Consider the following 15,891-nt stretch of genomic DNA (forward strand, 5'->3'; position numbering starts at 1 on the left):
TAGTCCTAAAAGAGACAAGGTGGAGAGAGAGTGAGCTTTTCTCTTCCGTTTCTTTCTACTGTTTGAGAGTTAGGTGAGCTACTGAAGAAGAACTTCAAAGCAAATAAAGCATTGTCAAATGCCTTACCTTTACTCTCAGCACTTGGAAAAAGTCACTAGAAACTCCAGGCCACATCAGGAGCTTCCAAAAGTGGAGGATGAATTTTAGACAAAATGAGTAGTTAATAGTGCCTTTTCATCATATTAAAGCTAACTTAGAAAGAAAAAATCCTCCACAAAAAATATAATTTTATTAAATTCTCCTCATGCAAATACTACTTTTTACTCAATATAATGCAAAATTAAATGTGTTCTGCACAATGACTACTGTATGTAGGAAAAGAGCAAAGATAAACTGGTTCTAAGCATTTTTCCTATTACTTTTCATTTATGGAATGAAAGAGTAATTGCATGTTGCCAGGTATTAGATAGCAGTATTATATACTAACAATTATACTGTCACTTAAGATGTTAGTCCTCAACGTGCCTCACAGATTCTCAGATTTCCTTCATTCTGTTTACTGCAGTGTAGTGTCATAAAGGTTTCAAGAACCTGAAATTGTTGATGTTTGTCAGCTTCATAAATTGATTACCTCCATATGAATGCACTTGTCATAGCAGGTTTTTTTTAGTCAGCATCATGACAAGAAATTCTTGGTGTTTATTGCTTGAAATTAAATCTTACTAGCAGAATTAAATTCATGACATCAGTGTCCTGTTTCTTGTTGTGTGGAGGGTTTACAGAAATTCACAAGAAGCTGATCTGCCTTTTAAAAGGAAGTCTGCTTCTGCATTCAAGGCAAAAATTCTTATCTAAGTATGTCTTTATTTGGCATATTTCAAGAGAAGGCATTTAGTTGTGCAAGAAGAGTAGATTCATCAGTTTCACAAATGTTTAGATTTAAGGAGTTCAGCATTTCTTTTGGGAATTGAGGAGTAGAAAGAAGTCCTGGGATTCTTCTAGACTCGTTCTAAATGGTTTGTATTCTCTCTCTAATTTGAGTTCCTTAAATTTTTAATTTGCAACTGCAATTTTAAAGAATTTTGATTTTGTATGTAGAGCAGTGGATGGCCTTGTCTTTCTGCCTTTGCTTCATCATTATTTTAATATTAAGATATTGAACATTGGCAGTTCTTCAGAAGTAGATTATAGCAGGGCATTGGATGAATTACAACTGTTGTGTTCCAAATAGTTAATAGATAGCAGATATCAGCATTCTATATGGATGCTTGTTATTATTCTTAGCTTGTTTTTAAGCAATTTAAAAGCGTTAAGTTAGTTTAGAAATGATGTAGAGGAAAAGGATTGTCTGTGCCAAAGCCCCTGATTCTTAGAAGGAATTTCCAAGACTTAGTTCTTTGAATGGTGAACTAAAACATAAAAAAGAAAGTTTAATATTGATAATGAAGTCAAATGCTAATATGATATGCCACTTTTAAATAGCATTTGTCCATACAAGTGTTGCTTATTTCAATTAAATGAAAATATGGAGTGTTTATTAACTCATTCAAAACCCATTAAATGGATCAAATCCAATTTACATTTTACATATGTTGCAATAAGCTCATTCCTCAGTTCTGTCTTTTTAGTGCAGATTGAAGCTAATGTAATGTAAAAATCTACAGAAGTGAAATGTCAGAAGGTGAACTTTTTCACCTTGGTGCACTTTGGTTTTCATTTTTCTCACCATCCTATAGTGTATCTCCCTGACAGGAGATATTTCCATATACATGGTTCTTTCTCACTTTTCAAGGTTGTCTTTTGAAAAGGAAATGTTTCTTCTAATTTCAGGCTCATCTACTTCTAGTGATCCCATATGGTCTGGCCATTCACCACCACCCCATCAAGAAAATTGGGTCAGTTTTGCAGATACCCCACCAACCAGTGCTCTTTTAGCCATGCATCCTGCTTCTGTCCAGGTGTGACACTTTATTGGTATTTGATTTGCCTCATTCAGATTGATGTTGCAATCCTTGGGTTTTTTTTTTTTCCTTCATAATTTTCATTGCAGCTGTTTACTGTGTATCTGTGCTGTAGTCAATTCAGTGCTATTTGCCCAACAGATACTTGTTCTTTTGAGTTGCCTTAATTTGGAATGATTAAATGAAAGTTACTAATTTTAAAAATGTCAACAATTATGACTTTTAAACATTTGTATTTAGCTTTTTGTGCATATGTGCCATACTTTTTTTTTTTCTGCTTACATACCCGCGGTCATTCCATATTGTATCAGTGTGCAAAAATACCATGCCATTATCCTGGAAATGCCATCTGCTGATGGTTTCCTGCACTTTTTTAACTACTGTGAGTTTTAACTATGCTTTATATTTTGAAGGCAGGAAGATGAGAATTTGTAGAAGCATTTAAGGTAGATAATACTGAGGAAAAATATTTCATTTCAGGACCAGACAACAGTACGAACAGTAGCATCAGCTACAACAGCAAATGAAATTCGTAGGCAATCAAGTAGTTATGATGACCCCTGGAAAATAACTGATGAACAAAGGCAGTATTATGTTAATCAGTTTAAAACCATTCAACCTGATCTAAATGGATTTATACCAGGTAAGTTATTCTTTACAAAATAGAATTGTGTGTGCATCAGTTCTGTTATGAAGTCTTTGTTTTGTACTTAGGCTTGCATACTATTTTGAAGAAAGTTCTGCATTTTGCTGATAATATTCTATTATAGTTCAGTGTAATTCAAGAAAGACAAGAAACTAGTATGTCTTTTTCTATCATTTAACCCTAGTAATTAGTGCCATTTTTGCCAGAACCTTTGCTAAATAACTCATCACCTTTACAGTAGATCTGAGTCTTCTAATGATTTCACTTGCCTTAAATATTAAAAACAATTGTTGCAATTTTTTAGGATCTGCAGCTAAAGAATTTTTCACTAAGTCAAAACTACCTATTCTTGAACTTTCTCATATTTGGTAAGTGTGATTATTTAAAATAATTATTAATGATAAATGTTTAGAAAGATGACCTCTACCTGGTAGACATCTAATAGTTACTTACTAGAAACTGTTAAGTAAAATTTCATTACTACACAGTCCTGCACATATTTATGCCAGTATTATTTATTCGGTTTTCATGGTCCTGAGCTAGTACTATTTATAAGGCACTTGGAGAAAATATCAAACTCTTCAGAGTTAGGAGCACTTTATTTGAGTTTTTTACTGTTAAAAATGCATTTAAATTTAAATAATTATTTCCTTATCTGTATTTATTTATTAATTTATGTCTAAGTAAATTCAAATGAAACGTGCATTCACATTTTTAAATACAATTTGTGGTACATGATGCAAATTCAGCTTTGAGTTTGTGCAAATCTTTTGTTTAATTGTATTCTGGAATTTGTAATTCATCATTGCATGCTATCATTAAATGGCTTACCTTGGTAGGTGCTATCTTTCTTTCAGTGTAATGATTTCTATTTCAGGTATTTTCCCATTTAAAATAAATCATATTGCCTCAGCACTGCAATTTCAGTAGTATACTTTGCCAAAAATCTGAGACCTATAAAATTATTTAGTACTGTCTTAAATGGGTTAAAAAAGAGATAAAAGTGATTTTAAATTATCTGTAAGCTGTTATTAATGAAGGCTCATCATCTTGAGAAGTAAAGCATATTGCACTAATATGGTGTGTTTAGTAGCATAAAGTGAACAATAAACTTTGCTCATCCAAGTAACAAAATGGAAGCCTGTATTTTGGAAATAAAATAACTTTTAGAAATTTTATTTACACAAAGTTTTCCTTCTTAGGGAACTGTCAGATTTTGATAAAGATGGTGCACTGACATTGGACGAGTTCTGTGCTGCATTTCATCTGGTAGTTGCTAGGAAGAATGGGTATGATTTGCCAGAAAAGTTACCTGAAAGTTTAATGCCCAAACTGATTGATTTGGAAGACTCAACGGGTAAGATATGGATTCAACACAAATGTCAGTATTTTAAAATTATGGTCTAATTGTTACAGGAGGTACTTGTTTGTATGAACAGAAAGCACTTGTCAATATGAACTAAAGTGTTGTACAATTTTTAGAAGTCTTATTGCTCAAAGCTAATTTGAGCATGTACATATTTCTGTAGAGGGCAGTTATTTAGGAGCAGTACACATACACTAGTACATTTGGAAGTATTGACTGTGTCCTTTAAAGGTTAAGGAAAACAAAATTGTCACAGTATGGATTTTATTCATGACCAGCTATTGTATTTCAGTTTCCCAAGCCAGCTATACTTTAGACTCACTTTCAAATGAGCATACTTTCTGTTCAGCCCCATTTGTGAAAATATGGTATGAGTTTCTAAGTATCAAAGGTACTTAAAAAATATTCCGAGATTCAATACTAAGGGAAGGATAGTACTGAGTTGTGGTACTGATTCTGCAATTTAAAAATGCAGGATCAGTACCACAGACCCTTTTTTTCAAATTCACCCCCTGACTTGAAAGCAGATTTATCCTTCATTGTGTTGGCACTTAGTTGTTCTGTGCATTGCCTTTTACCTTTTGGTACTCCCAGAAAACCTACTGAATGTGAGTTACGCTTGTTAATATATGCCAAAAGCTTAGTCCAGTCCCGTAACTGAAACATAAGCTACTGTTCCATGTTAAAGTGATGTTTAAAAACAGGATGTCTGTGGCCATCTTATTTTTTCTATTTTAAAAGAGATAAAGCTGCTTTAGATTACTTTTTAACAAGCGGTCTTTGCTTGGAAAGTCAGGTTATAATTCTTAGTGCACAAGTACTTTGATTTGCTAGAATTTTATTTATTTTCACTAAGTACTTCAAGGGGACTCTTTTCATACTGTGTTTGTAAGCTGAGACTATAATCTCAAAATTATGGATGAGTTTTTAAACTAGATACTGTGTTTCTTATTATCTCTGCTTTAATAATGAACCTATTTTCTGTGGGAGTAGGTTGGCTCTTCAAGGAGCTGCTGCTGAGCTGTTTTCAGTATGAGTAAGCATTTTGCTATGAAGAAGATATTTGTGAGAAATAGCTGCAGTTAATTGGGTGAAAACCTAGCAAATATCTAAAACCATTCCATTCTGTCCATTTTTGTGCTAAAGTGGTGATCAAGCAAAAATCTTGGTAAGAAGGGAAATAACATTTATTTGTATAAACCATTGTTACTAAAAAAAACCAAACAACCAAAAACAAAACAAAAACACCAAAAAAGCCCCAAAAACTCTACACTTAACAGCTATATTTGTCTTGATCTTCTCTTGCCGTTCGCAGTATTAGATTTCAGCTAAAGTTGTCTGGAAACTTTATACATCAGACACTACACCAGAAAGTATTATGTGTGTGTTCATTGTTCTCATTTTACATGCAACTTTGTTAATATAAAAATTCTGACTTATTTTCATGAGGTATGAAGTGGTCTTTAAATTTTAGGGAAAACTGCTTTTTAAAAGTTTTTCCCTCTGATATTAAAGGGAAGTTACCCTGTTCTAGTGAATATTATAGAGTTACATTGCTATGTAAGCCGTGCTTAAAAAATAACAAAATCTGATACTTTATTCTGTGGTTATTAAGAGCTACAATGAAAAATTGAAGTTCTTGCAAACTTGTGGGTTTTTATCCAATTAGCTTAATTTTACTTATATATTTATTTATTTGGTCAGCAGCATTAGAAATAGCTGATCTTACCTAGCACATAATGTGATTTATTGCCAAAACTTCTATGTTGAATAAAATACTTCAGATGAAGTTATTGATGTGGCTATAGTTTTATGTTTAGTTACAACAAGCAAGCATTTACTAATTTAAAAGTTAGTGATAGGTTTGTGTAGTGGACATGATGAATTACAGGAATTCATCTTAATGTAAATCAGCCTAGAAAGATGAACCAGTAAAATTATGGTAATAATTTTTCATTTCAGTTCCTGTAAAAGTTGTGTTTCATTAAAGCTTTCTTCCAAAATCATCCTAGAGATAGAAACTAAAGTATGACACCAGAGTGTCTTTTTGAGTGCACTTTTTTGCATGGGATAAAACTCTCTCAAAGAAAGAAATGGTTGATCTTCTGCTGACATGCCTCAGTATGAATAATATACAGTCAAACTGTTGAAGATTACTTGCTTGAATGTCTTTTAAACCAATGTGCAAGATGGCAAACTTTATTTCGGAAGCATTAACAGCACCATTATAAATCCTGTTCTTTTGTTAGAAAGTTTCCCATTATTCTTCTGAACTTCTCCTCTGCACTTGAAAAGTGCTGCTTTTTTCCTTTTTGACCTCTGAACTGAAGTGGCCAGCAGAAGGAGGAGTAACAGAAGGCTCCTTGCACCCTCTGGCAGTGTTCAGACTGGAAAGCCTCTCTTTCATTAGCCCCTGTGAAGATATGATTTTGCTTTACATCTGGTTTCCTAACTAGAGATATGTATTTCTCTCACATGGCGCAGACTTATTGTGTAATTAAGCATTTGTATAGTTGGTCATTTTTCTAGTACTGCAGTACATCTCTACAGAATTGTAATTCCTTCAAACTCGATTTTATCTCAGTCTGAAAAGCAAGTTTTACTTTTCTGTGAACTTTTGTTTGGGTTGATGCCACAATGCATTTCTTTGTAAGAAAAGAATCTGCCATGCCTTTTTACACAATTACTTTAACCCTTAAAATTTCCATAGAATGTCATAGGCATGTTTCATGTAGGTATTTGCAGAATTCTAGCAAATGTAGAATTCTGCAAATACTGACAAATTCTCAAATGTAGCAAATTGTAGCTATGTAGTCTATCCATAATAATTTTCAGCCTTATCTTTTGACTTTGTATTTAACACGGGAAGTTAGTTCAATTATCTAGAGTACCATCAGTGAAACAAGAATTTTGAGTTTTTTTAAGTTAATAAAACTTTTTTCTTCTTATTACACTTCAGAGCTATTAACATGCAATGTGTATTTCTAAAATATTGCCACTGGCATAGTTTGGATTTAGTATATTTTTTTGTTTACAATGACCACAGCATGTCAACTTGACCATTTGTGACACTGAGACCTCAATGTAACCTATTTTTATTGCTTTCCTTAGAGGAAAACAATTCAAGATGCTAGGTGCTGGGCATAATTTTGGAAACATTATGGAAACAGCCTCATGTCTGGCTATTTAAAGGAAGTTTACATGACCTTTGAAGCTCTGACAAGTTACTGGTTTCTGTGTGTGGTTTGTCATGGTAGTAGCATTTCAGTTGCCCCTGACCTCAAGAAATTAATTTATTTTTAATCTTCAGTGGTTTGGCTATGCCTTTTGCTGTCCCTGGCAGCTCTCTGGAGAAAATAATGGGTTGTTACTTTTCAGAGGTACAGGTGGTCACCACTGAGTATTCAAGTGTTTTCAGTTCAGTTTGACATTGGATTTGTTATTAGCTTCTTCTGAATAAAAATTAGCAGGCAGAATATTGACTTGCCTTAGCAGAAGAGAAGACTTTAGAGGTCAGCTCTTCAGGAACCTGAAACCAGTCAATTTTATAAATTTTGAAGAAGTTTTGATACAGCATACTCTTGTGGCAGTCATCTTCAATCACATACTCATGAAGCAGTCCTTTTTAATGGTAATTTAATTAAACCTTTTTTTTTGTTTAGTATTTTGTCTTGTTCAGACTTTTAATTCTGTGTGACTGCTGACATCATGTTAATATGTCTCACTACTTATCAGTCACTTTTTCAACTGTTCCTGTTGCTTATATACTGCACAGTTGTAGTCTGAACTTTCATGTTTTTGGAGTGTCTTAATGCCTGGCTTTAGCTTGCATTGTGATATCTAGAATAGGAGACATTGTAAGCAGGATTTTACTGTGTTAGACATATTATTCTGTCTAACACAGTTTGATCTGCTGTTCAGATTTACTTCAAAAGAAAACTGAACAGTGTCAAAGGACAGTTGCAATGTGACCGCTACTAGATATAGTCAATTTGCAAAATGTGAATGGAAACACCACTGTTACAGTAAGGAGACTTGAAATTTTTATTATTTTGGGACTAATCTAAGGGGAAATGGTTTTCTTAATCTGTTGTCATATTTTTTTGTGTTTGCATTGAGATACTGGTTTTGCTCTGACCTTTCATACATGGAAGTATTTTATTCTGTAAGATGAAATGCTTGGTGGAGGATATAATATCATAAACACTAGTGTGAAGTTATTTTCTCATACTCTAAGAAAAACAATTTAATTCTATATGTAATCAAAATCTGAAAAAGCTACTCAAAGGCTAAGTACTGGGAGGACAGGATGGTACAGAATAATCTTCGAAGTCTGATTTTCAGAAACATCCTTAAATTAAGAGTAGTAGATGATAAACAGTGCATTTAACTTAATGAGAGTTCTTGGGTTTTTTGGTTTTGTTTGCTGCTAAGTATTTACTTGAAAAAGATGAAAAAGAAAGGGTACTTTGCACTTTCCATGAGATGTGAGCAACTCTTCTAAAAATAAACTGAATGCAATTTATGATTTTTGTTCATAGTGATTCCTGTCGTTTCAGAAGTTGGGGAACAGACTGGTGAGGTAGGTTACTCTGGCTCTCCAGCAGAAGCACCTCCAAGCAAGTCTCCATCAATGCCATCCCTAAACCAGACCTGGCCAGAATTGAATCAGAACAGTGAGGTCAGCGCTTTTATCTGAAAGTTATTGTAACTTGTGCATGTGTCTATAATCTGTCATAAGTGAATTGCTGATCACAAATCATGAAACAGTTAGCAGGAGAATAGACACAAGAAGGTTCTCTGTTAAAATGCAAAAAAAAAAAAAAAAAAAAAAAAAAGCTTTCATTCTGATTTTTCTATCTCATTGTGAGATACTATTTAAAATGTTATTAGTGGCAATTAAGCTTTATATTAATCTTAAAATCTATCTCATAGCATATTTTGGAATGAATTAATTCCTAATTTTTTTCATGTAGGGAATGTATTTGGTTGGAGTTTTTTGTTACCTCTGAAGTGGTAACAACACCCCTCTTTTTTTAGCAGACACTTTTGCTAGACTACAGGATTAGTTTCTGACAGATCTGGACATTGAGACTTATTTCTGGAGGTGACTTTAGTCTGAAATATCACCAGTAACATAGAGAAGTCATTACACTGTTTCAGAAGCAGAGACTCAGAGTAGAATTTTGAAGCCAGCCATTTTTTAAATCATAAATGTTTACTGTTACATACTTCTGCTTCATCATACTTAAGCATATATATTTGCTATATAAGCGGTCCTCTGCAGTAGAGCTGTATTTTGTCAGAATTTGAAAGTGAAGTTAGGAAGCAGTATTTTTTTATATTATTTTTCCCCACAGATGTCCTTTGTTCAAAAGGCCTGTAAGAGATTGACTCCTAGATTTTTCTTGGTGCTCTGTTTTAACATTTTTGCCTCTGATTTAGAATAAAGCAATGTTTTAAGAGCTACTTCAGATCAACAAATGAGTTTGACTGCAGCTATATACAAAGATGATGTTGGCTTACTTTTCATTATGAGAGGGGGAAAATTTGAAAAAATTATGCAATTATTTCTCCAAAACTATTTTTGATTATCTGGGACTCAATAACAATTGAAAACTTGTTTTAACCTCTAATATTGTTCTGTCAGTAGCTGAGTATTGCCTTCTATTAAAAGAGCTTTTTGTGGTTCTTTTTCTTTCTTCATTAGACTTCAAATGAATAGGAAATTGATAGTAAAAGATTTATGCAAACCAATGGAAAATCATGAACCAGAAAATAAGCACATTTTTAGGATTAAAGTTAGAAGCAGAGGAAACTTCCTTCATTCCTCAGCAGGGAAGGACTTTATAAAGTCTGCTGTTCCTTGTAAAGGCAAATGCTAACCTAATAGTCACATCCATACCAAGTATAAAAATGTTGGACATTATTTAGAGATTCTTATTTGTTCTGTTTGACAGACTGACTCAGACTGCTGGTAGGAAGCTGTTTTAGGAGGGAGGTGGAGCAGATATTCATTCAGTTGTTGCTAAAAGCTGTAAATGTATGCATCTGTACTAAAATTTGCCCAGACACATTCCCTTGTGTTTTCAATAAAGATTTAATAAGCTTATCATTTGGTACCTGCATCATAATTGAACAGATTCCTTCTGTGTCTAATGCAACTCTACCAATTGAATAGGGTAATTCCAGGAGTGGAACAAAATTAATTACAATTCTGTCAGCTAGAATCTTGACTTATGAAACTGACTATCCAGTCAGTCAGATAAGGTGGCATTTTCTTTTTAAAGTCTACTATAGCTTAAGAGGTTTGGAAAAGTTCTCACAGTAGCTATACTACTGGATACTGACAATACTAAAATAAGAGTTGAACTAAATGTTTAGTTTTTTGTTCTAACACAAAGGAACTTCTGATTTTTCAGATATGTTGCTGTGCATGTTTCTTTCTTCTTGGCATTTTCTTTTCAGCATGAGTTAGGTCAAAGTCCTCAAGGTTTTAATTCCATGAAAAAATTTCTGGTATTAGTGCAGGCACCAGTCTAATTGTTTCCTCTTTCAACCTCTTATAAGTGTCATCAACAAATGAATCACTTGTAAAAGCTCTGCATCTTCATATTCTCTGTCATTCCAGGCAGTCTCATCCTGTTAGTCTCAAAGCTGTTGGTTACTCCGTTTTTTCTAGCTCATAGTTGGTTTATAGAATGCTGTTGCCAGGCCCAGTTACTGGAGGCTCCCAAGTATTGACCAAGGCATGAGTTTAAAACTTCAGAATAAAGAGCAACATGAAAATCTACCTAACTTTGGCTATACTACATGCTTCAGATTCTCATATCTTCACTCATCACTTCTTTCTCACTTCAGATGTCTTTTCCATCCAAGTCTGAGCACTTAGTTTTCATAGCTTAAAATAATAGAAAAGCCTACTACAATTTTTTTGTTGAAAACTGTTGAGTGTCATGCAGCTGTCATACTAGCTTTAACAGATATGGAGATATGCTTTTAAGTTCACAACTGTTACACCTTGTTTAAAATGTCTTGGTGTTCCATTCATAATAGTTCATGTTGCTGTGAGTTTTAGTTCCTAGTAATTAATCTTTTGAAAGTAATTAAAAAAATTTAAAAATTTTTTGCAATTCTACAGGACAAATACTTCAGCTTAACTAGCATGAGTTTTACTCCATCAATGCTTTTAAATGTTGCAGAGTTTGAGATGCAGTTCTTAATATATTTAGCTTTCTGTTAACTGGGGAATTAGCAGTAGCTGGCTTCTGGTAGTATTTCAGGATGGAGCACAACAGTGTATTTCCTAGAGCAGGTGTTGGTGTTTATCTGTCTGTCTAGCTAGGGAACCCAAGGACAAGTAATAAAGGTACCTGTAGTTTGTCTTCAGAGTAGGGTGGTAAGACAGATTAAGCATCCATCTGTAACAAATAATATTATACCATTTATCTTAACTGTAACATAAGTGCTGTGTGCCCTATGGAATTTTTGGAACAGTTAACAATATTTCTGTAATCAAATGGTCTGTTTGCCAGTCTTAGTAGTAACTGGGAGGCCAGTGGCCAAATCAAGTTTAAAAGGGTAGTGGTAGACCTAAGATAAATACTACTATGTTTAATGAAAATGAGCAGCTGTGCAAATGCAAGAGGCCAAATCAGGAGAGAGGCTGGCAGAACTTGGCAGTTAAATTTCTGATTTACTAAAAACTGGCTCACTAACAGTTTTGTAGAGCTCCAGATTACTTGCAATGCTGCCTCTTCATGAAGGGTTGGAGTGACACAGCAATGAACAGTTTAGTACAGGGAGTGTTAAACAGGGAAGAGCAGTTGGGAATAATTACTAAAAAGGTTTTGTTAGGTTCTGTCCATGAAGAGGGTAGTTTTGTCTTAAAAGCAAATACAAACAAGCAAAACACTAAAACCAACAGAAAACCACAACAAAAAACAACAAGAATACCCACCCCCGTACGAATAGAATTCCATAATGTTTGCCCTCATTTAAAGTTTGTAATTAAGAAAGCGCTTTCTCTACAAGAAGTTTTACCACACATGACAGCAATTACAAATTTAGTTAATATTTTTCTGAATTTCATTTCATCTGATTGTAAATAGTTATTTAGGAATTTCCTTACGAAGTTATTTCTGAAATAACTGGTTTACACTTGGTTCACATACAAGCTGTTCACTGGATATAGTTTGGCGTAGAGGAGAACAAGATTAGATTGGCGATCACCATATAGTTTGTCCTGTGTCTTCTGGGATCATTTAGATTGATTTATCTACAGAGATGGGAGAAGAATATGACAGAGAGAATATTCTGAGTTGGAAAGGACCCACAAGGGTCATAGAGTCCAAGACCCAAGTTGTTTCCACAACTATGACAAACATAATTTTTATTGAATTTTCTGAGCACTAAAAATTTTGTGATTTTAATTTTTGAAACTTGTATTTGTAGTGTCTGAAACTTGCTTAATATTTACTTGTTATTTTGCCAAAATATAACAGGCTTAGCATTCTTCTTGTGATTTTTTTATCTGGTTTCCAGATCACAGACTAATTACATGTACTTCGGTGCTGTGTTGATCCAGTTGTGGCTATAACTTGATACAGTTTGCATGAGGATTCTTGACAGCCATGTATTGGTACAGCATGCCCGCATCTTATAAAATTGTTCAGAGATTGACTTATTTGCTTTTAGCAATCAACAGTGTTTGGATTTAATTCTTTGCCTTGTCAGTGATTTAGACTTATGGAAATGCTCTTTTACGGCATAGAATCACTTCTTGAGGGTTGCACTGGTCAGCTAAAGTGGTGTGATTGGAGTACTCTGCTCAGTTTTCATTTGTCTGGGATTTTGTAAGAAAATTACCATTTACTAAATAGGTTTGAAACTTGGCAGCTACAAAGCTGACGAACCTTTCTGTGGATTTTATGATTACAAATGTACACAATGCTTCTCTGATTTTTATGTCTAAATTATATGAATGGCTTAACCAGTTCTTTTACTTGTATGATGTTCATTGGCAAGCATGAACTCTGAAGGTACTTCTGGGTTGCCTTTGCACCTGTATCTTCATTATAAAATGTGAATATAAAGTTTAATATTGACAAATAACAAACTTGATTCCACAACAATCTCAGAAATAGAAATACTTAATGTATATATTAGGGTGCATTCCAAGTAAACTACTCTCCTGTGCAAATATGGTTCTTTCCAGTGCAACCTCTGAATTACTATGCTAAATCTCCTCAGTGATCTTTTACTTTCATCTTCCTCATCATGCTGACTTCTCTCCTCTGTCTGTTCAGCAGTGGGAGACATTTAGCGAACGCTCTTCAAGCTCACAAACTCTGACCCAATTTGATTCTAACATTGCACCAGCTGATCCTGTAAGTCAATCACTTAGCTTGCTTGTTTGAAATTAATTTTATTAACACTGAATTTCCATTCATTGTATTTACCTGTTATGCATGATTCCATGGACTGCTTTTTGGGAAATGGTGGCAAATAGCTTGTTTGCTTATTTTCAGAATATAAATTTTCTAGTACTGCTCCATTTTTAATCTCTGATTGCAAAGAATGCTTTTTCCTGTTGATTTTGACCTAATACAACACTTCTGTCAAAATCTGTCATACACAAAGAATTTAAACAATGATTTTTTGAAAAAATGTGCAAGTTGATGCAAGGGCCACACCCTATGATAAACAAGTTCTATTGTAAATTTTGTCTTTGGTGTTGTTTTGGGTTTTTTTGAGTTGTAGAGCCTGATGTGCACAAAACCAGTGCTAGCTTCTGTGAAAGAAAACTACTGGGCTTTAATGGGTGTGGTATTTCATATTCCAAATGTTTGTACCAAGTTACTTATTAATAAGGCTTTTAGTATCTCTCCAGCTAAACCTGTGGTGTTCTAAGGCTTTACTCAGTGAGGAGTGCTCTGAAGGATTATGTAGTGAAATATCTTGCCAAGTTTGCGAGCCAGAAATACACTACAGTGTTTCAAGTTCTGCTGGTTTTAAGCTTTACAGCATGTGACATTAAAGTAGTTCTGAAATGCATTAGAAATACAGTATTTAGCAGCTGCTTTCATCCTGCTTTTTTTTACAGACTTAATTAGCACCAAGTGTCCATTTAAATTTAATTAATTACAGTGTTGGTGTCCATTTGATTGTGTAACAAAATATAATAGGTCCACATAATACACATTTAACTACTTTTAGCATTAAACCTGTCACTTCTGAAAAGATAGAGTACATAGATTTTCAATGCATCAATGCTCCAGTCTCAAAGTTAACACTGATGTTCATGTACAAATAGCAATTCTAGATGCTGATGGCTAGAATTCAAACTGCACTATTCCCCATGCTCAGAACTAACCATTAATAAACATTCTAAGCAAGTGAAAATATCCTGCTTAAATCAAAAACCAACCCTCTTTCATCTGAGATAGTTTTTGTTTTAAATATACCATATTTTTATGTTTAAATGAGGTAAACATGATGTAATTTAGTTCATAGTTGTTACTTGCTGTGTATAATTGCTTGACAGTATGGAGCTATCACTGTCTTGTTTCCACAATAAGACAGTAATTTATTTTCACACATAATTAGCAGATGACAGAAACCTGAGGTTTGATTTTTTTCTTATGTTGATAATCTAAAAAGTAGAGCAATGATGGTATATGAGAAGCTCTTATATAGAGTATATGTTTGTATGTATGTATATAGAGAAATTCACTGGGAATGAAATATTTTTTTATGGCTGATAATGAGCTTGAGTTCTTTTCTTGAAATGCTTATATAGTTTAGAAAAGACTGGAGAGCATCTTTGATACTTGCTAGGGTAACAGACTTTGGGGTTAGAGTCTTCATTTTCAATTATAAAATAAGAACAAATGATGACAAATTTTCAGTTAGCTGATGGCAGACTTTGTTTTAGCAGCTTCAGTAGTGATGCATAGGAATGATTATGGAGCAACTGGTTCCCCAGAGGAGGGAAAACCAGCTTTCTTGAGCAGTTGTTAATAACTATCTAAAGAGTAAATTCATAGACCAGGTATTTTTCAGTTGGAAGATAGCTGCTTTGGAGGTAAAACATGAGTGGAAAAACAGTACATCTATCCCTTAGTATGAGAGCACAGTATGCCTTTTGTAAGTCAAAGTTGGTAACATGTTGTTTTATGTAAAATCGGGTTAATGATGTAAATTAATGCATTGTATAAAATCCATTTAACTATTTGAGGCATGACTTCTCTACAGCTGCACATTAGAGTACAGCAGAGGTCTGAAGCAGCCACAGTAAAAGTGATATTTGCATGATAATCTCAGTACAGAGGGAAGAAAAAGCAGTATATTTTCAAGTGGTAGCTATTCCTAAAAGCTTCTTGCAACAAAAATGTTGGAGCTATGACTAGAAAGTGGTTTTGCTTGCAGCAAGGGTAGTGAAAGTCATGGAAATACTTTCAAGTTTCAGAAAATAACAATGTAGATGTAATACACTAGTGAAATTGATCTACTCGAGTAGTCTGAACAGATGAAATTTCTGATACAAAGGTAGTTTTGAAACTTCTTGTTATTTCCATGATAGAATATAATATAATCTGGGGGTGTTCTTGTGCTGTCATTGGCCGACCCATTCATATGTTCTGAATATGGATGACATAAAAAAACCTCAGACAGCCATGGCCTTATTTTTAGGCTGCTTCTGAGTTTTGAGATTGTTCTTTTGAGCTGTTTGCAGTCAGTGTTCAAACTAAATGTAAAGGATTGTCTATAAAGTACTTCAAACGGAGCCCCTTGTCTGAATGACTAATGCCTAAGTGTGAGGCCAATGCCTGACTAGAGGTATATTCCATAGGGCTGATTATACTGAAGTTTAGAAGATTTGCTATTTTAAAGATTCCAGACGATACCTGAAATT

The 15,891-nt window shown here is 33.9% G+C and overlaps 1 protein-coding gene across 14 annotated transcripts in view; it reads left to right on the forward strand.

The window, feature by feature from the left end:
• Window positions 1-15,891, forward strand: part of REPS1 (RALBP1 associated Eps domain containing 1) — a 63,882-nt gene that overhangs the window by 32,704 nt on the left and 15,287 nt on the right. For 3 of the 14 annotated variants that reach the window (XM_030268113.4, XM_012572515.5, XM_030268117.4), the window contains exons 5-10: window positions 1,832-1,959; window positions 2,443-2,605; window positions 2,913-2,976; window positions 3,811-3,965; window positions 8,516-8,655; window positions 13,283-13,363. In XM_030268113.4, coding sequence (XP_030123973.2) covers window positions 1,832-1,959; window positions 2,443-2,605; window positions 2,913-2,976; window positions 3,811-3,965; window positions 8,516-8,655; window positions 13,283-13,363 — 731 coding nt within the window. The remainder of the gene's footprint in view (window positions 1-1,831; window positions 1,960-2,442; window positions 2,606-2,912; window positions 2,977-3,810; window positions 3,966-8,515; window positions 8,656-13,282; window positions 13,364-15,891) is intronic. The other 11 variants (XM_012572516.5, XM_002197706.7, XM_032747325.3 and 8 more) reach the window with 10 other exon arrangements.

Source organism: Taeniopygia guttata, chromosome 3 (genome assembly GCF_048771995.1).
Source record: "Taeniopygia guttata chromosome 3, bTaeGut7.mat, whole genome shotgun sequence".
Taxonomy (NCBI): Eukaryota; Metazoa; Chordata; class Aves; order Passeriformes; family Estrildidae; genus Taeniopygia; species Taeniopygia guttata.